Genomic DNA, 26,467 nt, shown 5'->3' with positions numbered 1-26,467 from the left:
TACTATTATTTACCTCTGCACGGTACTTTTCCTGAAAAATTACCTACAAGCTAGGGTTAAAAGCCCCAAACAAAACACTGTCAAGCAGTCAATAATTCACAAGAAATGTCTCGTTGCTTAATTGTTGCTGCGGAAACTGAATTTGGAGCAAGGATACGCAATACTATAGATTTCTTTATTTGGAGGTTTTCTCATCAGTAAGAAAGGCCAAGCTGTCACATTGACTGAGATTAACTAGGCTTGGACCTTTATAGCTTGTAAAACTGGACATTTATGTATAACTCCTGAAAACTGATTTACTACAGGTGGAGACGAGTAGAGTTGTAGAGTTACAATATGCGTGTGAATGAGACATGCCATCATCACCACCGCAAAGATGGCCACGTGAAACAACATCGCTGCAACCCTCACAAGGAGAAATGTGTGTTAAAAAAAGTGGGGGTCTCAGAGCCACCCCTTGGTCTTGTGGATCTGGCCGCAGGAGGAGGAGGGCAGTCGGTATCATCTCAAACAAGCTGTCTTGCAATTGGGCACATGTGCTTATCCACTTGTATTTTTAAGCACTCTGGTCAGGGCTTCATTCTTTGATCCAGAAATCTTTGTTTTCCCCACTTCTGGACCCCAAATGGCTTCTCAGTGCTTCCTTTAATTAACATTGTTCAGGACTCTAAGGTTAACTTAAATCAAGTTTGGAGAAAGGTCTAAATTGGTTTTAAATTAGACCATTATCTTGTAGTGGCTGTAACGTTTTCTGGTGCCAGGTGTTTCAGACTTATTTTTTGTTTGATTTATGCTAAAAAAATCCCTGCTTTTTTCTCTTTCTAATTTCAAAAATCTTTTGTGTCAATCAGTGTTCTAACACCAATTCGAAGGTGCCGAGGATCTTAAGTACATTTAAATTTTCATCAGTCCATTTGAAACATTGTTTTCAGTCCAGTGGATGCTTTATGCCAATACTGCCAATCCCAAACTCCGAAGACAGGCAATTTAGCTGAGCAGAAAAGAGAAGCTGTGCATGAAAGTTTATTTTAACAATAAAAGTTAAGTCCTTTCTATTTAGTTAGTTAGATAGTTGCCGTTTGGGCTTACATTTTCAAACATTTCACACCATGTACTAAAAAAAGGTCTTGATATAATCATATGTCACTACTAGTGCTTTTAATCTGTCTCAAATATCTTCAGATAAAGTCTAAAATCACAAGATTTGGCACATGGGAATGTGTTCTAGATTTGTTTCTGCTTGACCTTGCAAAGTGTTGACACTTGCTGGACACGTAAATCCTTTCTCCTGATTTTTGAGATTCTGTTCTTGGCAGCCAGAAGGCGACTGTACACATAGTTTAATGTTTCTCTTTTCAAAAAATATTTTTCTACGTTTAAATCTTACCATTCCTCAGTGGTGACAACCTATAGTTTGGGGTATTTTTCATGTTAGTTTTCTGATTTTTTTTCCTAATTTGATTTCATTTTATAGATGTCTGAATTCCAAAGGGTAATGATAAATACACCATATGATCACAACTCAAAATATTATTCTAGTAAATTCACATGCAGATATTCATGATAATGGCAGTTATTAACCCTGGTAAATATCAGTGGTCTTACTAAATCTTTGTGTCAGAAAGGGTTACGTCAAACTTAAATTATGTAGAAAGCTTTATTATATACCACAACTCAAAGTAAAAAGGGAGAAGAGAAGCTAGCTGAAAAAAAAGACCATTAAGGCCATGTTTCACTGAAGTGTGGATGAGAAATAATCTTGGGGAAAAGAAGAAATGAAAGATTTTGACATGTCAAAAAAAAAGGTCACCCTTATTTTTAATCAGCCCTCTGGTCCTTTCCCTGGATGAAGGCATCATTGGCAGACTCGGGCAGGCAAGGTGGGAGGGAAGAGCTCTGCTGCTGTAACAGATTGGTTTCTGCATGGCGTATAGCAGACTTCTCAGAAGATGTTTCCCTGAAGGTGACAGTGGGGGTCAGCCACCGTATAACCTGGAGGAACTGCTTCTTGGGCAAATGGAAATCATAAGTACTGAACAGTGTATTTCACAAATAGGATAACTTTAGGTCAGAGCCACTACATGTTCCCAGTCTGGCTGCCCCGATTCTTCAATTGACAGAGATAACATAAAGCATTGCCCTTCAGAAGAAAGGGACGCAGAGTTCATTCCCATGCGCACTTTTGGGCTCAGCACTTCAACTTGTAGGGAAAAACACTTTGTTTGGGAATGGGGTTTTACCAGTGGAAACACCTTTAGTCTATATGCACAAAATCCCATTTTCTAGAAAGTAAGCAAATTGGTCCTGTAAGGGTAAAGCAGAGAAAAGCAGGTGAGAAAGCAATACATTTTTAGATCACAGCCTTAGGATTAAATGTCCACATTGCAAATCTCCTTTTCATCAATTTATTGTCATAAACCTTTACTGTTGGGATATTTCTCAATGTGTAATTCCTTAATCTTTTGAAAACAATAGCACATCTGCCAGGTACTTGTAGCAAACAGCAACCTGGTTGCCTGTGGTTTTTGTTGCCTGGGTTTAAAGAACTTACTGTATATTAAAAATTACTATATACTGCTATTGCTGGCACTTATCAGATAAGGAAGTCATAAGATGAACAATCTGCCTCAAAGAACTGAAAAGCAAAGCAATTCTGATACTGAAACTGCAAACCAGATGATGCTGATTAGAGGCACGCACGTAGATTACAGAAGTATAATAAATCATGTAACTTTTTAGACTCAAATAAAATAAAAGAATGTAGTTTTTATTAGGAAATAAACTGTTTATCAAGAATGCCTTAAAGGTGACATTTATTACTAATAAAGTGTGTATTGAAAGGGCTGATCCTTTCACTGGCTGAACAGCTGGAGGTTTTCCTCTATGTAAAAAGTGCCCCAGCTCAGTCCGTGCTGGGTCAGGAAGCACTTCCATCAGCACTAACGAAGGATGGGCAAGAGACTCACCCACACCTTTTTTCAAACAAGAACATTTTCTTTTCTCTTTAAAAAGGAATGAGTCATGGAAATATAACTCCAGTATCATTTTGGGACTGATTGTGCATCTCAGCACAACTCCTTGGAATATAACTGAGAAACAATTCCACAGTCAGCTAATGGTACCAAAACCCAGCAAAGCATCTGCCAGGCAAACTCGATAGTGTCAGCGAGCCCCCTGCTTAGGCAGGGTGTTATTTGCTCTTCAGTTCTTGAAACTTACGGGCTGACTCTTTAGGGCTGTCACACTCCACACTACTTATATTAATTCTGTTAAGTTACTGTGTACCAAATATTATGGCTGTTGGTGCTGAACATGTCAAAAAACATGTCCATCCTTTAACAGCCTGCACTAGAGAGGAATATGAAGCCTCTCACTTAACAAACTTCTTGTCTGAAGTGTTTAAATTTACACCTCCCCAAAAGCAGCCTTGCTTTGGAAACCAACTCATTCAGGCTTGAACGATAACGATATTGAATGTGTGTCTACCTGCTACCTGAAGCTGTGTCAAGGATAACTGCATACAAGTCACATCAAGCTATGTATATCTCAGTCATTAAAAAATGCCCTTCAAAACAACACAGGGAGGAGACAAAGGTGGAGTGCAGCACACCTTGTTTAGGGCTTGCCACATGTCTGTGTCTTGCAAGGCACGAACACGTTGCAGTTAGGAACTTATTCAACTCCTTTACAATGATAAAGGCAATTTTAGGAATTAACTGTTGAGCAACTGTTAAACATTTATCATTCTGACCTTGTCTATGAAATCTATTTTGTGATTAGTCCACAGTGTGTACCCCACTACTTGATCATGAACTGAAGTTTCTGTTCCCACACTACAAATAAAAGTTCTTCTGTAAGTCTCACCAGCCAGAATACATTGCATGATTAAAATGTGGTTGCAGATTGTCAGAAAAATCAAACTTCTTGCACTTAAGATGCATTAACTATTCAGGAAAATGAAACGGTGCTTAAGAACCGCTCTCAAGAGTCTGTGATAAAAATCAATGATGTAGCTCGTGTATTGTCTAGATTATATGTAAACTGGGCATTTCCTAGAAGCTGCAGTAACTTAAATATTCCACTACTCAGGCAGTCTTGCTACTGATATACTATCATTGTCTCCTATTCCATTGACTTTCTAAACACAGTTTGCTGTACAATATTGTTTTTCAGGAGATGACCCATTCATGGCCTCCGCCACTGTCAGCTATTCACACACCAGGAAAGGCAGAACAAAGCAAGTTTCCCTTCCCAAACAAGGTAAGACACAAAACATCATGTAGAACCATGCCTCCTGCACCTAAAAATATGTCCTACATGAGCCCTGACTAAGTGTGTGAGGTCTCTGGGCTGAGGTTGATGACATGCTGATGACCTTCTCTGTGTGTGTGCCAGTATCCGCTGTCTTTTCCCTGCTTACAGCCTCTGCAGGGCTACTCAGTCTTGTTTGCATATCTCCTGGCAGCAGCACTGATGCTGGTGTGTGGGTAATGGGTTCCTCACTGCAAGACAAAACCGCAGGTGTCCCTGGTGGGGTGTCCAGATGTGGTGCCTTCTGCAGGCACCTGCTGAGGCTCCTGGCTGATACCGCAGGGCACATACAGCTGCTGTGAGTCAAGAAGATCCTGCTCGCGTCCATCGCTCCTGCTTCATTTGGCTTTGCTAGCCAAGATTTTTGCTGAAACCATTGAGGTCTGAGGTGGGCTTTACTAGTTAATACACAGTAGTCGGGGTCTGAAGAGTGGGCATACATCCCCTGCCACCAACCGGGCTTCAGGGGCAGCTTTGCTAGAGAGGCCAGCAGCCGAGTGCCATAATGCCCAGAGGGGCCACAGAAGTATTTGCCAGGGAAGTATTTGGTTCCTCAAGGGACCAAGGCCACTGGTCCTGCTGATGGTCCCTTGAAACCAGCTCCACTGTTGTATGTGTATCCCAGGGAGGATGCAGTGCGGCATGGTAAAGCTCATTGGCACACTTGGGGAAACCACGTTACTTATACTTGTTAAGTCAGGAGGGAATGAAATCAGCTATCCTATGCAAGAGCCAATAAAAATTTCACATTGTATCACCATATACTGTTTACATGCCACAAGCATATTTCATGAAGTGTTCAAGCTTGAAAGATGGTATTGATGCTGTTTATAGGCTTTCTCCTGTTAAAGCAAGCTCCTTTGGCAACTTTTAAGTCTATTCTGCAAAATTTAGTGCAGGGAATAATTATAACCACAAAGTCAAGAAACCTTCAAGATTTGCCTGTAGTAAAACATCTTTTCCATGGATGAGCGTGTCATGATTTTGAAGTACCAGGAGTATAAACCAAAACATCTCTGGCATGTTATGAAAGAAAAAGAAGGAAATAACTCACTGTCTATTTGCTCGTTGAAGGCAGGCAGCTGATTAAGATGGTATGCAGGCTAGAGGCTTGTTACGTTAGAGTAAGTCCAGTAGGAGACAGATGGATCAGCAGCTTACAAGCAGGTGAAGTGCCCAGATATGGATGACAAAAACAACGTGGTGCTTGCATTTTCTGCCATAAGTATCACCACGTGATGTGCTTGCGTGGCACAAGGGCAGACGTGCACGGGCAAGGTATGCACCTATCAGCGTATCTGTGTGGCCATCATCAATGCACTTCCTCACAACTAAATATATTGTGATAAATATAGGAATAGGAGAACCACAGACCATGGGGCAAAGATATGTGAATAATGGTCGATATTGACTTTCTCATCTTCTCTCTGCCTGTTCATCCATCTCTCTGGGAAATATTCTAACAGTTTGAACTGCAGAGCCGTTTCAGAGATCTACCATTCATTTTTAAAGAGCCTTTTCTAGCTGGTTTCCCTTTCTCTTACCAAAGTAGAATTTCGATTTCATTTAAGCTTAGGATGGGCAGGATTTCCTCTAATAATATATGAGCATACTTTTGCACATATAGTGACATCGCAACTGTATTGTGGCCTGGGTGGGCTGCATGGTCAGAAATTAGAGTGCTTTGTGTGAGATGGGGAAGAAGTACCTAACAAAACTCACCAGGGTCCTGGAAAAATCCTGCATTACTGGCCATAGATCACATTAATTTTAGACACCACCTCTATTTTAAAATATTTCAAAATTACTAAAAGCTACTTCTGTGGCTTACTCTGAATCCGTAGAGTCACAGACTTTAGAAGGCATCTGCTTTTCAGGCTCCAAAATGCAAAGAACGGTTTCCTAATTTTTCAAACACGTTTTTGAAACATTTGTAAGCTAGCTATTGCTTTTCACAAAGTGTGGCGTAAAATCTTTATTGGATCTCATAGGCAATGTCTCCATAACTCTTAGGAAGGTTTCCCACAGGTAAGCTACATAGCTGTCCCAACTTGTTAAAACCGAAGGACTACACCAAACTGTTGTGGATCGCACATTATTCAGATAAATGGGCCTGTCAGTTAAGTAGTGGCCAAGGCCAGCAAAGAGGCTAAAAGGCTAAATTCAGGGCATCGACTTCATCTCAGTTCCAAGCGATGCATGGTACCGTGAATTCATTTTCAGTCTTTATGGCAGTGTTGAGAGATCAGTTCAGTTCATTTGCAATGACTCTTCCAGCCAGAGAAGCAAGTAGGCTGCAATCCTTTTTAACAGAAGACAGTTCCCAAGTGTAAAGATACTCATCATTTTGGGAATGAGAAAAAGAGACGCTTGTAGGACTCCTACCGTGTTGCAAGGATGCAAATCATCCTTACTTTTCTATCTATAAAAACTGAGTGTCAGCATCATTAGTTCCCATATATGCCACACTGCTTTTAACCTGCAACTCAAGTAATTAGTGATCTGACAGCCTGAAACTTGAAATTTATTAATTAGGCTATTAAAGTTGCAAAGGCCACAGCAACTCTAGCTAGACTGGTTTTCAAAGCAGTCTAGTAGTAAAAGCTAAATAACTGAGGTTTATATATATCACAAATATAACAAAATTGCATGTTTGAAACCGCACGTGTGGATGTGTCCATCTATATAACTATATGCTTGGTGGATGGGGGGGATGTATGTGCATATGCTGTACCTGTATATGAAATCAGACCTCATTAACATGGGAGATCTGCATTAATGCACAAGGATGGAAGGAAAGTCCGGGTCAGGTTTGACACGTGCGGCTGTGCCCAATAGGTTTCCCAGCACAGCGCTGCTGGGAGAGCACATTTAGGGAACTGTCCTTTATGTAATAGAGGGCATAAAGTTACATTTCGTCCTTAACTTTGAATTTTCTTTCTCTGTGGAATTAATTTGTACTCTTGAATTTACTAGGAAGGGGCAATGACAGTCTCTTTATTTCTTGTTTTTCAAAGCTTAAGGATAATTGAATCAGTGTGTGATGTGACAGGCTGTGTGCTTTACTTTCTCCTATCTCTGTCACACTTTGTTACGTACAAATGATCAGGCATTATTTGATTGTAATTTTATTAAAAACATCTTAATAAATAAACTTTAAATTAATAATTAAATTTGGTAAATAAGAGCTCACTTGGTACTTGTGTGAATGAGCTTTCATGTTGAGGCATTAATTCTCTGCTCTTGTGCAGGAAAAAAATGCTGTTAATTCTGCTGCCTGCTTTGCGCTCTTTCTTCATTTTTACTGTGATTTCATGTTTTGAAAGCTTGATCAGGTGTTTGATTTCTAGTTATGTGTATGTGATATTATGGGATCAGCCATCATTTTGTTAGCTGAGAATTAATTTATCCACTCCAGGAGAACTGGTGTCTTGTCACAAAGCTATTGGGTGATTATTCTCAGCAGAAGCTAAGTTATCATAGTGATGTTATTCTTTATGTGTTCAATTCATTTACTTTTTCTTTTCTTGTTGATTTTAAGAAGGTGGAGCAAATGCACTAGAAAATAATCTCCAGAAGCGAAGACTTCACTTTTGGTTTCTAAGTTACACAAAGTCATACTTTTTTCCTACCTCAGTGGGAGCATTCTCTATTTCGCTATGAGATTTTTGTATTAGCCTGTATTGTTAAAAATAGTTTGTTGAGAATCAAGACACTTATTTTAAAGAATCAGTAAAAAGGAAAAGTGAAAATGTTATAGCTCATGTGTTTTGCCGATGTCAAATTTCAGAGTATGCAGAGCCAATGGCAGAGGTAAGATACTGTCCTAGGCAGTTAAAGAGGAGGGTGCATTCTTCCTGAGGTTGATGAAAATGTAAAAGAGTGAGCAAGATCCTTGTTTAGCAGTTTCAAACACTTTTACAAACCCGGGGGCGTTTCCATCAAAATTATTGTATTCCCCCAAACTTCTCTAGGTACATAAATTCACTATTTTGGAAACTGAGCATGCTCTAATAGCCTACTTTTATTAGCAGCCTGGCTGGCTACTAGAATAGCATTTAAATTCAAGTGTACATGTCACTATATCACCACTGCAAGCTGATCTTGACTTCTTAAGATTATGTTCAGTCAACAGAAAAAAACAGGCTTTAATATCCCTTCATCAGAAGCATTCACAAAAAGCTGAGGCAATTTGTCAGAAGTAGGCAATTTGAAATCATTGAGAAATTATTGTCGGCATGTGAAACACTGTACAGATCTTTTCATACTGCAGTTGAAGGTAGAAACTCTTAGGGCTTGCCCAAAAATTTGATGTCTCGCATTTCAGGTGCGTAGGATGGCAGTGAATTGCAGATGTGTATTACAGCATAAAAATTACAGATCAAAGCCATGCAGTCTGCAGAGCCTTGACTCCAGAGCAAATGGTGCAGACCAGGGGGATTTGACTAGCCAAGCCCTTGAGACCCCAGTGTCTGCAGTCCAGCCAACCTCCATTTAGAGATGCCCAGAAACTCTTGGGGCCCCAAACCCCTGAGGCATGCTTCTGAGTGACTGAGCAGCAAAATCTCAGCTCGGCCGAGTTGGAGCATCCTTGAGCTCTCTGGGAACTTGCAGTTCCTTTCTTGATGAGGTGTGCATTTGGCACATCGCTCGACCTCTCTGGACCAGGGATCTGGTCCAGCACCTGATTCCTCACCAAAAATGACTGCATGCATTGCTGTGGGTGCCTGGCCTCTCCGAGCAGTCTTTACTGCAGCTGTAACTGCAGCACGTATATGAGGTGGTATTCCTGTCCGTGTCTGGGTTATTCAGAAGCAGAGTTACATACAGGACACCTTCCCTGCTGTCATCCATAGCAAGGTGTTCTTTTTTTCCTTAATTTAAATACCTTTTTGTTATAGTTTATATTTGTATTTCCCTTCTATTTATAGGCTCCTTTTATATCTTTATGAATGAAAACAAATTCTGTGAGTAAAATACGTGAACATTTGCACGTGAGGATAAAATGGTCTGATTTATTGCACCATATTCATAGATATTGCGGTTGTGATACAAGGCTGACCTTGTAATCTCGGGGACCCAGAACTAAAGTCTGTATTTCCATTCTCTGTTGCTGTCAATATCAACATGTGAAAAGGAAAGACTAGCTGTGCTACTACCTCAGGAATCTAATGGTCCATGAAACAATATTGGTCTTCCCTCTGTCTTCTCATCTAAACTTGTAGAAGATAAGAGACGAGTTTTGGCTGATCAATAAATGAATAGTGAGGAGGAGAGTCGTAATAGCTATACAAGGAATTATATCATTAAAGGGTTGTTGTGAAATAAGTTTACAAGCCTTAGAATTAATAGATTTTCAAAGAAATATTGGATTTATTCTTGTAATTGAAAATTACTTTGAAACTGAACGAAAAATTAACAATGCTGTTTGTATTGTTAAGGTAACGTTGAAGCAAGTATTGCAGCTGAAAATTGTTGTAAAAATAATACACCGTACCTTTTTTCTATTATTACTGTAGGAGCCACAACAGGGATCTACAGGACACAGCAATACAAGTAAGTACCAACTCGTTTTCTGGCTTTATTGGGCGGAGGGGATGACAATGACTATGAAAAACAAGTTACTGATAGAGTAAGGAACCAGTAGCAGACTGGGACAGCGCAGAGCCTCAGCAGGCAGTATTTGGCTATGGCCAAATGTGGGATAACTGAATTGAAGAGTGACCATCAAAATGTCAGCTCTTTTGGTGGACCGGGAAGAACAAAAAGGATTCATTTCATTATGGCCATTTCATTATGTAGATGAGAAAGACTGAAAGGACAAAAGAGTGGCTTTTTTAGAAAGCCAGAAAAGAGCTGACCTAGTTGCACAGCCAGATCCAGACTGCCAGAAAATTCTGCAGGAAAACTTATCATTTATCTTTCATAGGCAATGGTATATTTTGTGGCTATTGCACAGTAATAAGCTACATAAATCCTGCCAAACTAACACCAGATAATGTCTCGAAGACCATATGGCCATGGGTCTTTTTGGCTAGCAGCGTGGGCAGGGGAGTGATGTGTGATTGTGTGGCTCCTGGTTGGGGCTTTTCAGTGGACTCCAATTTACAAATCATGGTGCAGATCAGCACCACTTTAATTACATTCAGTTATGGTAAAAAAACTTAGAAGCTGTATTGAAAGGAAAGATTGAATTGTTCTGCGAAACAAAATATTAATCCTCTCCCCTGACACCTCTGACTGTTGTTAATGTTGTCTTGCATATTAAAAATACATGATCCTATCCTGCTCTCAACATAAAATCATCTCAACCGAAAGAACTATTTTGCTAGCTTCCTGACCTGTCAGCCAGCACAGAGCCCTGTTTGCAAATTACAGGGCTGTGACTGAAGATGAAAAATGCCCTGAGCTGGTAGGTAGGGCTTTGAAAGTGGCTGGTCACCCACTGCGTGAGGGAGAAGACATCCAGGGAGACAAGGCTGGGAGATGTAGGCTATTAAAACCGTGTGGCTCTTTGCTGGGGAAAGGTCGGCATGCGGAAGACAATGTTGTGAAGAAACATGCAGTGGTGTCAATTGCTGGCATCGGTTTGATATTGCTGTGAGTACCAGCACTAAGGAAATAATAAAAGGCAAAGGGGATGAGGTTCTGTCACAAAATAATAAATGCAGTAATGAGAGAAGGATGCACAAAAGGGCCATAATAGAGAGGGCTACGTAAACACACACAGAGTCACGAGCATGACAAACACACCAGCTGAGCTGAGGGCTTCGCAATGACATCAGAGGCCACAGTGTTTGGCCAGCTTTGGTCACAGTTTCATTTTGAGTATTTCCTTCTTTCAACACTTGAATAAAATAGGTTGTTCTGCAGATCTAATGAAACCTGCTTTCCTGTGGATCAGGAAATCGGTCCTACCTCCTTACAGCTTTCCTCTGCTCCTTACTCCAGTGGTCTCTGACCTCACTTTACTTCCAATTCCCCCATCTGCCCTCCCACACCACAGTACCTCCAGCTTCTTCTTATCTCCTCATTCATCCTGCTCAGCAAAATCAGCATATATTTGCAGCTGGGCTGGAACTGCACTTCGTACTGCCTGGCTGATGGCAACCAAACCAAAGAACAGCTGAACCCATGCAGAAACATTTTCTTCATTGGTGGCAAAAGTTAGGGTCACTGTCAGACACCCAGACACTTTTCGTAATGTTGCAGAGGGAATTTGACTACCTCTGAGACCTGTATCCATAAGGATTCCTGTCAAGGTGCTGGAATAAGACATCAAATAAGACACGATTAGAATGAGACATTACAGTCCTGTATGTCAAACTCAAAGGAAATGCAGGGAAAAAAGGATTCGGATGTGAGGAAATGCTAGCAAATTACTCTGTGTGGGAAAGAAATCTATTGGTCTATATACTGTGTTATCCAAATGCACATCTTCATAGTCCCAATTAGCTGTTATCTCCCATTGCACCATGTGTTCTTTGGAATGGCTCTTGCGCTGTCATTTGCAATGTTTTTACTCCAGCTGCAAACATTGTCTTTCTCATGGATAACATTTGCATTTCTCTCATCCTTCCCCACAAGGAAATCAAAGCATTTAAAAACCCATAATGGCTGAAGTTATACTGCTCTGTCACAATAAATATTATTTATCCCTGTTACCCAGAAAGGGAAACTTTGCCTGGTTAGGTTGAGTGATTCACCCAAATTCCAACTGAGAGGAGAGAACACCTTCTCTGGCCACTCACTATTCAATGGGGAAATCCTACAAAAGTTCATTTGAAATTTATTTTGAAATGGGAGAAATCTGGACACATCTCAGCTGGTTGTACCTAAAAAGATCAGGAAGGGAATTGTGTGAGATGAGGTAGAAACTAGCAAAGAACTCCCAGCTCTGTGGCTAAGAAACTGAGGGTTTCCACTGTATGTTTCTGGAGGCATGTGTATGCATACACACACTAACACACAGACACACACATCCACAGCCGTTTCAGAAGACATACACAGTGCTTAGCACCTGAAATAAAGTGTGCTAACAGCATGTATTGGGTTTGCATGGCAAGGTTTTGGTAGCAGGCGGACTACAGGGGTGGCTTCTGTGGGAAGCTGCTAGAAGCGTCCTCCATGTCCGACAGAGCCAATGCCAGCCGGCTCCAAGATGGCCCCGCTGCTGGCCAAGGCCGAGCCCATCAGTGATGGTGGTAGCACCTCTGCGATAACATATTTAAGAAGGGGGGAAAAAAACCTGCACAATTGCAGCCAGAGAGAGGAGTGAGAATATGTGAAAGGAACAACCCTGCAGACACCAAGGTCAGCGAAGAAGGAGGAGGACGAGGTGCTCCAGGCGCTGGAGCAGAGATTCCCCTGCAGCCTGTGGCAAAGACCATGGTGAGGCAGGCTGCCCCCCTGCAGCCCATGGAGGTCCATGGTGGAGCAGATCTCCACCTGCAGCCTGTGGAGGACCCCATGCCAGAGCAGGTGGATGCCTGAAGGAGGCTGTGACCCTGTAGGTTCCTGGCAGGACCTGTGGACCCATGGAGAGGAACCCAGGCTGGAGCAGGTTTGCTGGCAGGGCTTGTGACCCCGCAGGGGACCCACACTGGAGCAGTCTGTTCCTGAAGGACTGCACCCCATGGGAAGAACCTACACTGGAGAAGTTCATGGAGGACTGTCTCCGGTGGGAGGGACCCCATGCTGGAGCAGGGGAAGAGTGTGGAGTCCTCCACCTGAGGAGGAAGGAGCAGCAGAGACAACGTGCGATGAACTGACCGCAACCCCCATTCCTCGTCCCCCTGTGCCACTGGAGGAGAGGAGGTAGAGAATTTGGGAGTAAAGTTAAGCCCGGGAAGAAGGGCGGGGTGGAGGAAGGTGTTTTAAAAATTAGGTTTTATTTCTCATTATCCTACCCTGATTTGATTGGTAATAAATTAAGCTAATTTTCCCAAGTCGAGTCTGTTTTGCCATGATGGTAATGGGTGAATGATCTCTCGCTGTCCTTAGCTCGACCCACGAGCCTTTTGTTATATTTCCTCTCCCCTGTCCAGCTGAGGAGGGGGAGTGATAGAGCGGCTTTGGTGGGCACCTGGCATCCAGCCAGGGTCAACCCAACACACAGCAGTCCTGTAAAAGAGTGAAGGTGGGTAGTGTACTCTTTGTCAATTCCTAAAAGACTAAGAAAAACAAAGGACGACACAAATTTCCCCATAAGAAGAAGCCAGAGCTAGAGAGGATTTAGCAGTTCAGCAAATGCCAGCCTCTCACAATGGTACCTGCATGCATTTGGCAGGTTACATGGAAAATGGAAAACAAATCTTAGTCTGGCCAAGAGTGAGTGTGAAAAAACCAAGTTGTTCTGACAGATAATTCCCTTTTACATATGCTTATCCAAAAATCTTATCTGTGACATTCAACTATGCTTAGTCTATACATATTTTTAAAATTTCTGTGATTCAGTCAAGTGAGAACAAACTTGGTAAGAACTGATAAAGCATTAATGGCCAGATTTTCTACTCCGATAGGCCGGACTGATGCGTTTCTACCATCTGTACAAGCTTCGTCCTCCCCCTCCAAACAGAAGTGTGTTAAGTGACGATTAGCATAAAAGCAGCTGCAAATGCCTGCTGTAGGGTAATTCATTAATATCCAGTTTGGCTAAATTGCAGAGATTCCCTTTTCTCCCTCCTCACAGTACTTATGCTGTTTCCCTTGTTGCTGCATTAACATACATCGCTGAAAGTAGAACTGATGTGAACTCTGCTGGCAAAGCACTCAGGAATCCATATTCCCCCTCACACTCAAACAAACCAGTGTTCATGGTAATAATTCATCACTTATAAAAAGCCTAAGTTACAAATAGAAAATCTTTGAATATATGCCAACTGTTACTGTTGGTTTCTTGTTCCAAATTACCATAATGCAAATGAGCTCAAGGGCTCCAGGAACCCTAAGGCTGACAAACGTATACTGTAGCAACAGCTTTCTAGCCAGTGAGTTCATCATCTGGATATACTTTCTGAGGTCTCTGCTAAAAGTGAAAAGTGCCCTAGAGATTATGGAGTGGATATATTCCATGCTGTGTGGATGCCCAGCTTGTACCTACATTTTAGGTGCCTTTAGCTGTCCTCCTACAGTAAGTGTTTGTCTTCCTTTGAGGTCCACAGAGAGGTATCAGTGTTTTTTAAGTCATCCAGAGCTTCCCCCATCCTGTTCACAAAAGTTTAGGCACCTAAGTTGGGTAGACACAAAACCTTCCACAGGGGAGGACAAGATCTAAAAGCACCATGGCAAGGTGTCTGCAATACCTAGAATCTCTTCTGCAAGACATCCACTTCCAGAAGGTCGCTGTCTAGAGTAAGTCCTTCAGCTTGCTTCTGTACAGCAGTGGAAGGACATTGGTAGCAAACCCCTTCCTCTTCTGAAGGCAACAGCAAGTTTTCCAGAGGTGCCTCTGTTGTGGTTTAACCCCAGCTGGCAACCACACAGCCACTTGCTCGCTCCCCTCCAGTGGGATGGAGGAGAGAATCAGAAGAGTGAAAGTGAGAAAACTCGTGTCTTGAGATAAAGCAAAAGCCACCCACACAGGCAAAGCAAAACAAGGAATTCATTCACTACTTCCCACTGGCAGGCAGGTGTTCAGCCATCTCCAGGAAAGCAGGGCTCCATCACACATAACCGTTACTTTGGGAAGACAAAACACCATCAAACCGAACGTCCCCTCCTTCTTTCTTCTTCCCCCAGCTTTATATGCTGAGCATGACATCATATGGTATGGAATAGCCCTTTGGTCAGTTGGGGTCAGCTGTCCCAGCTGTGTCCCCTCCCGGCTTCTTGTGCACCCCCAGCCTCCTCGCTGGGGGGGTGGTGTGAGAAGCAGAAAAGGCCTTACTCTGTGTAAGTGCAAAACATCCCTGTATTATCCACACTGTTTTGGTCACAAATCCAAAACATAGCCCCATACTAGCTACTGTAAAGAAAATTAACTCTATCCCAGCCAAAACCAGCACAGCCCCTTACAGCCATTGTCAGCACCCCAACACGGTATGGAAATTGAGGGCGAGGACTTCGGCTGCAGCAAATGGATGATGTGTAGTGCTCATGTGCATGGAATAGGTTGGGGGCTGATCCAAATCCCATTCAACTCAAGTCAATGAGCAGAAAATCAGACAACACCGAAATAGCCCGACCAAAATAAGCACTTCTCACATTTTTTTTTCAGAAAGCACAGGCAGATTTTGGTTTAACAAAGCTCATTAAAAGGTAATGGAGAAAAACACATCCATCAGTAAACCAGTCACACTCAACCTCTGCGCCTCCTTGTCTGCTAAGCAACATAAACTCATGGGTAGACAGCTATTAGCATCCAGCAACACACAAGAGGAGCAGCAGCTGCACAGTCGCTAGGTCCAGAATTCAGGTTCAAGGTGATTCAAGTGGAGCGGCACACCCTGTACATCCATGGTAGAGCTAAACAAAAATCTTACACTGAAGTGTAACTCACTCTGGTTATGCAGAGAGCAATAATTACAGCAAACAACATCAGCCTTACTTTTAGGGGAGCAGGGGGAGAAAGGAAGCAGAAGGACTTGGCCTGACTTAGCAGAAGCAGTACCACCCCATCAGCTAGCAGCCTGCTTCCCTGGTGTCTGTGCTATTTAACTAAGTTGTGTTGGCCACAGACATGATTTTGGACCCAAGAAGGGGATCGTCACAAGCCAACATACTATGCCATTTGGTAAGGAAATGTAAGAGGCATCCCTTGGGCCTCTGATATTTCTCAAGCATTTGGATACCTGACTTCTCCTGGGGTTGTGTGCCTAAGCCAAAATATACAACATAGCAAAGAGGGCTTCCCCAGCCCCCACTTACTGGGGCTGAAGATCAGATGCTTAATCTGTCAAAATGAATGTGAACCAAAACATCCATTGGCAGAATTGTGTCCTAATCACTGCCTTACTAGCTCCTGCTGATGCTGTTTTGCTTTGTGTGAAATAATTACTGTTCCTGGAGCAGGGTTTTGGAGCACGTGCATGTTGGACGGGGTGCACTCTCACTAGCAGAGCTGTAGGGCCCTAGAGACATCCTTTCCATGGCTCCAAGGTCTGCTATCCCTGGTAAAGCTTGTGTCCTCTAAGCAGCCTCTCTTGTGGAGTTTCCTTGCCTGACATTTCCAGAGTACATGTGCCAGTGACAAGAAAAGTCAAGTCAGGGTTGACTCCCTGCTTGCAAATGCTCCAGCAGTGTCTCTGCCACTCTGTGATTGCCTCAGAGGCCGTCTACACATGTGGCAAGAGTGGTCAGCGCTAGCAATGAATAAAGCGTTGATGTGTCACATCTGAGCAGTTTCCATATTGACCGATTTCTGATGTCATTTTCTTCTTCTCTTTTAAAGGCAAAAGTGATGTAGAGCCAAAGGGTCCAGAGAAAAGCGCAACCCATACATCGTAAGTCACTTTTGTGTTTAAGATCGGAGAAGGCAGCTGTGTTTTTATCAGATTTGTTGGGCAAAATAGAATTTGTTTGTTTTCATTAAGATAAAGCTCTTTCACTGATGCTTTTCAGATAATGACTAAACATTAATTATTCCTAGAACTTTTGCATGCTAGTAAGTCAGAGATCTTTGCAAGCGAAATGGCTCCACATCAAGCTGAATAGATATGAGATGATTTTTGTGGGTGTGCGAGGCTGGCCTTTACAACCTGACTTCAACATTACCTTAATGCTGCCGGAGTTTGTCACACTTGCTAAAAAACATCATGTCACATATGCCTTTGATGTACTGATGTAATTTTAAAAGACTGCAGTCTGCAGCTTCACCTCTGAATTACTTGAAATCCAATTACAGCTATCTCTGGTCTCTCACGATTTTGTTGATGTTTTTGAATTAACAAAAGAAGTCGAGAAATAGATAGGAACAGGCAATTGTAATATATATCGGTGTTCACCTTCACTCTGGTGCAACAATAGAAGCTTTTACCATTTTTAACTCTAGTATACAAAGGACTGAATTGTTTTGCCAACATAAACCAGTCTATGAAACAGATGGGCTGCAAGTTAAAAAAAAAAAAAAATAGCATCAGTCTCCCAAACTGAGCTAGATAAGTGAATTCCTTTTATAACTACCAGGAAGGAGCATTATGAATTTCTGCAAAACCATTCACCTTTTTAATCCCATTTGAGGGAGGGAAGTTCTTGTAACAGTCAGTCATGTGAATTTTAGAGTGCATCTTGCCCATAATTTATGTTTTCTGATTCCTGTTATTTAAATTCAGAGCATTATATCATGTAAATCTCGCAAGATGTCACCATTTGTTACATGGCCAAAAGTAGTCACAGAAGGAGGTACAATAACGGTGATTTATTGTGGGATGTTTTGACTTCTGCTGCAAATACACATTAAAAATCTTCTGGAAATGAATCTAGAAAAAGATTTGACATGGTGTAAGAAATGGCTTGTCCTGCAGATTGTGTTGTGGAATGTAATTACAGTATGTGAGCATATTTAGCCAAACTTATTAAATGAATTAAGCATTAGCAGCCTTATGCCTTCTGATAGTATGATTGCTGGGAATGGTTAATAGAATGATTCCAACAATTATCATTTTAAAAAATAATATGGCAATAGAGACCGAAAGAAGAAGGGTTTTAATGCCATCTGGAGGTATTTTGGAGAAATGAACACATTTATTTTTGCTGATATTTAGCAATATGTAAAACATAAGCCATCCTCCACAGTGTTTTTTCTAGTTAGATGGTATTTTATTCATATGAGAAATGTTCTTTCCTTTCTTCTCCTTCATCAAATTAAAATCCCATAAAATCTCTGAACCCAGAATAGGGGTATCTCTGAACCCAGGGATACACCCCAATATGTTTATGGTTTTAGTTTGAGACCTCATACTGTGCCATATAGTGTGCTGTATTAGATACAGCAGACTTCAGAATCTGGTTAGGTGTGAAATGTTCCTTGCCTAATAAGAGATCTTAGTACAACCTTCTGAAACTGTGCTGTCTACTAGATATAGTATATTTATAATGCTTATCTTTAAATTGTTACTATATGCTAAGGCTACCCCACAGCAGATAGTCTTCCCAGAGCAATTTTTAGAAGTAGAAATGACTGGTTACCACTGATAAATGACTGTGTTCAAGAAGGAGATGCCCCTCTAGTTAAAGAAATTATTTGTGTGGGAAAGGAGGCAGGAGAGAAAGGAGGAGATGAGAGGAAGGGAACCAGCAAGTGCTGTGCCAAAAGAGGAGAAAGAAAATGAGAGTGATACAGCTAAGAACGAGGAAAAGGAACTGCAAATACCAAATTTTCAGAAAGAGATACAAAACTGAGAGCAGTTGAAATGAAAACCAGAGGTCAAACACTGGAAACGAGAAAGAAGGGAGAATGATACAAGCCAAAGCTATTAGTAAACTAATGTATGCGTTATTGAATAGGGGGCTGGATACCTGAGTGTTACAGTGAAGTAAATTAACTCATGTTGATGTGTAGGTGTACACTGACGTCCCAGTTCTTTTTCTGTTGCCTTTGGTTGGCCTTCCCTGGGTTTCTTCTCATTTTCATCTTCTTTTAGGACAGACTTTTACTCCTGCTTCTCAGGAAGTCATGAACACAGACTCTCTCTGTTCTTTTGGGGATGTAGTAGCTCACACCTGTGCACAAAATGCACAACCAGAAGGATGCGCAGTGCACACATACACATGAATGCACAAGCGCATGTACCTGGGTCTGTCTACAGTAGTGGATGTACCCTTTCCCTGCGTGCATGGAGAAGACCATGCCGTTGCACAGCTGGCCAAGAGCGCCGGCAGTGCCCAGACCTGCAGCTGGGAGCTGGGGGGGGGGGGTGTTCAAGGGGAGAGGTGTGAGAGGGAGCATGAATGCTGCCAGGGGTCCCCATGAATAAAAAAGCCTGCACCCTCTTGCGAGGTGTCACTCCCTTGAGAGCGTCGAAGGAGTTTGGTTGGCATCTCCCGGCAGCAATGCTAAAAAGGAGCAACATTGATGTGGGAGAGGTGGCACGTTCGGGCCTGACCAGGAGAAACTGGATTCGTTTCACTGTGAATCAGTGTTTCCTTGTGAAAATGGAACAAACAGCAACAAAAAAAAAAACCACAAAGCAAGTCATGTTGGCCTAGATAAAAATAACGGAAAAGATGGAGAGGCGCAAATTAATGTTTCTTTCTTGCAAATGTCTTTTTTATTTTCCTCAGGCATGTTACAAGCCACACACTCAAGCCAAGCTTATATGACTCAATGGCAGTTAATTCATCCTTGGTGCAGATTTACTACCTCCATCCAAACATTATTTATGCAGCTTCAAAGGACAGGTTGATTACCCTCCTGAATCAGGCAGTGAGGTGCTTGTGAACCGAGCATTTATATGAAGTCTCCCCTCAAGACATGCCTCTTGCCTTGTCGGCTGAGCTCCAAGTCCCCAAAACCAGATATTACCCTGTGACCTGGAGCCCCAGGGCCAAAGGTGCTACCCACAATCTCCAAAAGTATAGAAACCTAGAGTGTAGGATTTGTGGTGGTCCGTTTGGAGAGGTTTGGGTACGGTAAATGCATCATTCTGAATAGCAGTGTGCATAGGGGGTTTTTCCTGTATGCATTAACTCCCTAGGAGACTCGGTATGACATAGGTCTCCACTGATAATAATATTAAACATTAAGAAACTGGTATGCATTAGATGATACACATTAATTGATGCAACATCCTAATGAGGCAGATAAATAAAGGCAGTTATTACAATGCTAGAGATAACTGAGATGGATGTAGGAGAATGAGAATGATGCAAAAGCGGGGAGGAAGTCTGAGCAGAGCTGTATCCTTTTGCACGATATTCCTATGGCCTTCACCGCCTCGGCGTGCACAGTAATCACCTGAGCTGGCACTGAAGAGTTGCAATAAAAGGTGAAAACAATACAAAGGTGTTAAGCTGTCTGGAGTCTTCCCCAGTTGATTCATGTTCCTTGTAATTGAATGCTTTTAAAGCCACAAGAATTCTGGATTTGAAGGGTTTTTTTGTTGTTGTAGTCTTAATATATATAGCTCTCTATGGGTCATCTGGTTACAGCTTTGCTGAGCATATCTAAACTTTTAGGACTGTTCAGAAATATCCAGCAATGTTTTGTTCTTTTGATATTGTGATAAAAGGTTCAATCTTCAAAGGTCAGAAAACTTTCACAGATTTTGTTAAAAACACCTAATTTTTATTAAAATCCTTTCTCCCCCTGGTTTTACCAGTTATAGTCTGAAGGGCTGCATTAAGGAGTGGGGGACAGATGAAAAAGAGTGCTCTTTTGTTCTTTAGCCTTTTCAGGTACAGGATTTTAGTCTTTCTTTGGCAAAAACTGGATCCTTTTAGTAAACGTTGGAACGCTGCGATTAAAACTTTTGATTTTATAAAACTTCTGTGCAAGGAAAAGTGATTCCAACCAGTGCAGGTGTTTCAGAGGACCTTGTGATGCCATAGAAACTCCTCCCCAAGGTGGGGGTCTGCGATCTTCCATCCTCCCATGTGCAAAATATGACAATAATTCAAAAATGGCACAAATACACAAAGCGCTTGGCAAGACTCCTGCTCTTGGGATGACTTTCGATGTACTGTCTGTTGTGATGTTCTTCAGTACCTTTGTGTTTGTAAATGATTTCCAGTTCAGACTACCCAAGGTTAATCATGCCTGACTGTGATTCACTGCTATGCATTTACCTCGACATTTCTAGTGCACTTACTTAATGATATCAGGGCTAGCAACTAGATACCTCAGCTCTGTCTCTTTATTATCCCTCCCACAATTGTTTTCATGCTGAGCTGCTCCAGATTTTTCCCTCCCTTTTTACAAGAGAATTAACCAAGATTGAGGGAGGCTTTTATAATTTATGGCAGTTATGCAAGTTTTGTCCTTTGCTAATACTCTCTGAGAATCGCAGCGATCTCAGGGTGTGTGTTTGCTTGTTTGCTTTTGCCAGGCAGAAATAGATGTTGGCTCTGTTCCTTCCCTGCACCGGTCCCCAGCATCACTTGGAGAATAGTTTGTTCAGGGGGATCTTCATTAACAGTACTAAATTCAGCAGCTTCCAAGCTGCCCATTTGCAGACGTTAGTGCTACAGTCTCTTGCCCATCCGGCAGCTGCTCATCGTTCTCATCACCCTGATGCTCCTTGAGGAAGGAAATAGGAAACGGATACTCGGAGTAATGTCACTGTTGTTCCTGCTTCATGTGACCTATGTCTGTACTGGCATGAGTATCGCCTGTTGGTTTCTTGCCTTTTCTTCCTCTCTTCTGTCTTGCCCCTTGTATCTTCAGAGTGACTCACAGATAGTTATTCAACAGCCAAAAACTCCTGCTGGTTTCCCCTTCTGCAGATGGGAAGACTGAGGCAGAGGGGTTACAAGGTGCCTCCAGAGAACAGAGAGAACCAGTCTCAAATACAGGAGATGAGCTTGAGCGAGTGCTGCCAACACACCATCCAGCTCTTAGCCACCAGGGAGCTTGGCCTCTCACATCTGGCTGATGTGTGGTCTTGACCTGAAGTCTCTCAGGCAACAACTGCAACCTGATTGAGCACTGGAGTTGGAAGAGGAGCCTTAATCCCACCTAACTTCACTGAAAGGCCTGGTGCAAGTTATTTAAAGTTAGCCTTGGCTTTCCCCCATCTAAAATAATAATTAGACCGCCATGAAGACTCTCTCATTAATATTTGTACGAAGTGTTGAAAAATGTAATGTTCTGTAAAAATGGCTAAGGATTACTCACCCAGAACAGTAAAGGAAATGAGGAGTAGTTTAAGTTTTTAAAGACAGACTTGACTAGTAAGTGGTAAATGTCCTGAGGAGTGTCAGGTGTAGGGAGAAGGGGAACGCAGGAGCTGCTGCCCCTCCCAGGAGCCCACAGATCTGGTGAGCACAGGCAGCCCCTGCCCCATCACCACTCCCCCATCCTCCTCCCAGAGTTTCAATCCTGGGACAACGGTCACCCAGTTTAAATTAGGCCCCTTTTAAATTAAAGGGGCAAAGCAGGCAAGCTGCAGAGGAAAAAACCCCTCCAGCGGTACCTCTTTGATATCCTTCTGTCTGTTTGCCAAAACGACCATGATGGGTCAAGTCAATTGAACCAGAAAATAGCTAACAGATGGGTCTGGAGGACAATGGAAAGGGTGAAATCCATGCAACTGTGGAAGTCGGTTCCAAGAAAAGGGCTGCCCAGACTTTCATGGGTATAATCTACTTTTAGCTTTCAGATTAAGATACAAAGGCAACTTCCCAAACAATCTTCCACAGCTCAAGTTGTGGGCATTTTAGACAGCAAGAACATCTGCAGCAGACACATTGGCCAATAGTTGGGTGATACCTCTTTTACTAAGTCCACAGGCTCTATTGAGGGCTGTCATGAGCATATCAACCTGCTCATGAGCTGCAGATGACCCTCCTCTGCTGAGAAATACAGCTTCCAAGGGAAGGTAGACAATATGAAATGACACCCTTTAAGTTAATTTTTGAGATGTATTGTTTCTGAAAACACCGGTGCATCAATGGCTTTTAATGTATGTCTGTGATGTTTCTGAGAGAAGTCTTGTAGTCCATGCTAAAAAAAAAAAAAAAAAAAAAAAAAAAGAAGGAAAAAAAAATCCCTTACTATAATGAATGAAGGCAGTGTTTTTCAGAGCGATGGAGGTCTTGAAAACTGTAGAAGTGAAAGTCTGGTGTTTATCCGTGAACCAAGTCACTGGCAGAAGAAGAAGGCTGGCTTCATTGCACTATTCCACCTGTTTACTTGAGCCTTGGCTTGCCGAGCTAACCCCTAACACTGCCAGATTGTCACTCTGCTCAGCCAGTCCAGCAAGAACACCTAAAATTTTAAAACACACTCCCCAGCTCTCAAATTCCCATGAAAAAGTTCCTTTTTCTGCCCTCTCCCCTGAAGAATTACCCTCAGTCCATGTACAGAGCATTTCTCTGTGTATTAAATATATAGACCGTTAAAAAATACAATTCCGTCATAACTTCCTGCTCCAAGAAACAAAGTGATTTCACCTGTGAGATGCATCAGAGCCACTGCGGTATTGTCACAATGCTGATGCGAACCTTGCCTGCCAATTCCTAACCTTTTCTGAGCACAGATTTTTTGGATTTGCGGTGCACAATGCTGCTGTTCACAAAAAACTATTGTAAGTTGATACCAACAAATCTATTTTCTTCAAATGTTATAAAGACATTTTCTTGGAAGACATTTGCTCACACAGGTCTTGACTGATTCTGTCTTTGAGGTTTAGCAAAGTTAAGGAGGAAGAATGAATTGGTATTATTGGTGATTTTTTTTGCCATGTAAAAATTATAGACACAGAGAAGTCAAAGATGATATAGGTAAAAAATCTTTAAATAACATATAAAGTCATATAAAAAGATCTTAAAAACATGATGTCCATGAAGAAGATGAGATGGGGCTTAGTTGTTTGGTTTAGAAGAAAAACACCTGGAAGCCCAATCTGACCTTAATTGCAGCTGTGGTTTTCCTGGGACAAGATTTAGCTTCTGTTGAGTTCGAGTCAGACAAAAAAAAGCTTTATCTGAGATGTCAACAGGAACGGGGACAGATGAATGCTAAATAAAAGCACGACTGAGGTCTGGGGAGGTTTTGTGATTGACTTACATGGGGTGAGATAGGGCCTTCGCTGTCCTATTTTTAAATGCTAGCCTTCTTTTTTACCAGATATAGCCAATAGCTTGGGATAACTGCCCTTATTGCTGCAGGGCTCAGCACAGAGTTTTATTTATAAAGTCCCCTTGATCCAGGCTTTCTTGTTTAGCACCTTCACCTTTACTATCTACCTGTACTCTGCACACCGGAGACAAAAATAATTAGCCATGGGAAGCTGCCCTCATTTTGATGCCACTGGCTCAAAGCTGAAGGGAAAAGTAGTTTAATGCAAGAGAAACCCTCGCTTCAAAACAGCAGCTTTTGTCCCGTTGGAAAATAATGCCGGGCATTATTTCTGATTTTATATACCAAGTCAAAAATGCTTCTGTAACACTGGTGTTCATTTAACGTCACTTAGAATAAAGCTGGCCAATTTAACTGGCTAAAATATCGTCATGCTTGAGGAAATGTTTTCCTGTATTGCACCAAAAATGTATTATTTTTCTCTTAGGCACTGTTTTCCTTGGACTTTCTCATTTGTAAGGGACTAATTGGGAATTTTGAATGTATTCTATATTAGCTCTGAATACAGTGGTTAAAGAGGGCTTGCCAGGAAAATCAGGAGATGCGAATACCTGGGAAGAAGTTTATTTCATCGGAAATGCCGCCGGGAAGGCAGGCACCATCGACCCCGCTTCATGTTTTTTCTCTGAAGAAAATGATAAATGGAAGCTCAGTGTCTCGCACGTTGGAGTCACGATGTGCGTGGTGGTGTTTTTGCTGGGATAAAATTCCTGGTTGCCGGGGTAACACGTTTTGGAAATCCTCTACCCTGGGCGAAAGCCGCTGCAACTTGAAACCCGCTGGGGCTGGTTCTTGGTGGGGGCACCACCACTGCTGGGTGCAGGGGGCTGCTGGCTTTGCCGAGGGATTTTAGGCAGGGAAACAAAATAAAATGGGTCCAAAAGAAGAGAAGGGCAATCGGGAGCGTTCGATACTTCCAGGCTCTCATAACCCGATTTTTTTCCCACACCATCACCATGTCCCGTCAGCCAAAGGGCGGGGGGTTACCTCGTCCCCAGGCTGAATCGCTGGGTGATGGAAAGAGGTGTGTGTGCGCCTGGAGGGTGGGGAGAGGAGGAGGGCGAGAGGGGGAGAAAGAGAGATACAAGGTTCTGGCCACCTGCCAAGAAAAATAACTAACATTTTGCAAAAGAGAAATCCTAAGACTGAGGTCATAGTATGGAAAAAGTCTGTTTCACAGACTCTTGAGCCTGAATACAAGCCAAGTTTTTTTATGTTGGTTCTTTTTTTTTTTTTTTTTTTTTTAAATGCAGGCATCCTATTAACATTTGAACACTAAAGCTCGTCCAGGAATGGAAAGATTTTGGAATTTGAAGTGCCTTAGCTTTCTACTTTGTTGGTACACAGATACATTTTTTTAATTACAAGAAAGTGAGGTTTTGAATGAGAAGCTCCCTCATTTTGCTTTTAACTTATTTTACAACTATGAAGACCAAATTAAGGGAATCTAAAGAAATGCCTGTTTCTCCCACAGAGTGACCAACTCACAAAAAAGAGACTTTTCAAGCTTGGTGGACAACTTTTTATTTGCCATGCAAAATACAAAAAGATACTGAAACCTGAAATGATGATGAATTTTCCTGTGTGGAAAAGTCCTACTGTTCAGCCATGAATAGCTATGATTTTTTTAAACCTTTATAGTAGCAAGCTGACAGTTTCATGACAAATTACTTTTCATACCTAACTAAACAAATTATTGAAGTTCTTCTGCCTTAATCTTTGGATTTGGATTAAATGTCAGAGTGTGGATATTTTTTAACTGGGGGAAAAAAATAACTCTTTGGATTTGTTAGGATGTTATTGCAAGCAAGTTTTCTGGTCTTAGATTTGCTAAGCTACAACTGGAGTCTGCCTTCATCAGGGTAAGAATATTTCCACATTATCATTTCACCTGCGATATTTTAAGAGGGAGAGTATTATATCTCGGTGTGTATCTTGGCTTTGTGCATTCTCTTCTTTGTTTAGCATGCAGACAAGCTTCATCTCCCAAAAGAGATGTGGAATATATTTATTGGCAATTTAGAACTGATGATAGATTTGACAAGCAAGCAGGGTGACACACCGAAGCTATCAAAGCTGGAGATGAATCAGGACAAAGGTTTGGATGAGGTATATTGTTCCTGAGATTCAAAAGGGTTATACTGACAGATCATTCCAAAATCAAGGCAACTGTACCACTGACTTACAAAGATAAAAACTAAGTTTTTCCAAGAAAAAAAAAACATGGTTTGATTGGCCCGCAGACCTTTTATGGCAAAATAGTGCAATTACAGCTGGCATTTCTGCATGCTGATTTTTATTAGTTTTGTAAGGTATTTTGTCAGGATTCATTTGTGCTGATTCCCCCTTTCATGGCATAAACTGTAAGCAACTGTAGACAGAGAGAAGGAATCTCTTGACATATTTCTTCAGAGATAC

At 41.9% G+C, this 26,467-nt stretch overlaps 1 protein-coding gene across 5 annotated transcripts in view; it reads left to right on the top strand.

Annotated features, from left to right (window-relative positions):
* AFF3 (ALF transcription elongation factor 3) overlaps positions 1-26,467 on the top strand; it is a 340,331-nt gene that overhangs the window by 188,119 nt on the left and 125,745 nt on the right. For all 5 annotated transcript variants that reach the window (XM_087756127.1, XM_087756125.1, XM_087756126.1 and 2 more), the window contains exons 5-7: positions 4,174-4,260; positions 9,831-9,867; positions 16,703-16,754. In XM_087756127.1, the coding sequence (XP_087612253.1) occupies positions 4,174-4,260; positions 9,831-9,867; positions 16,703-16,754 (176 nt within the window). The remainder of the gene's footprint in view (positions 1-4,173; positions 4,261-9,830; positions 9,868-16,702; positions 16,755-26,467) is intronic.

The sequence above is a fragment of the Nipponia nippon genome, unplaced genomic scaffold, assembly GCF_047370975.1.
Source record: "Nipponia nippon isolate SJK-2023a ecotype South Korea unplaced genomic scaffold, ASM4737097v1 scaffold_2, whole genome shotgun sequence".
NCBI classification, from domain to species: Eukaryota; Metazoa; Chordata; class Aves; order Pelecaniformes; family Threskiornithidae; genus Nipponia; species Nipponia nippon.
The sequence above is the reverse complement of the archived record's forward strand: the minus strand, read 5'-3'. Positions and strand labels throughout refer to the sequence as shown.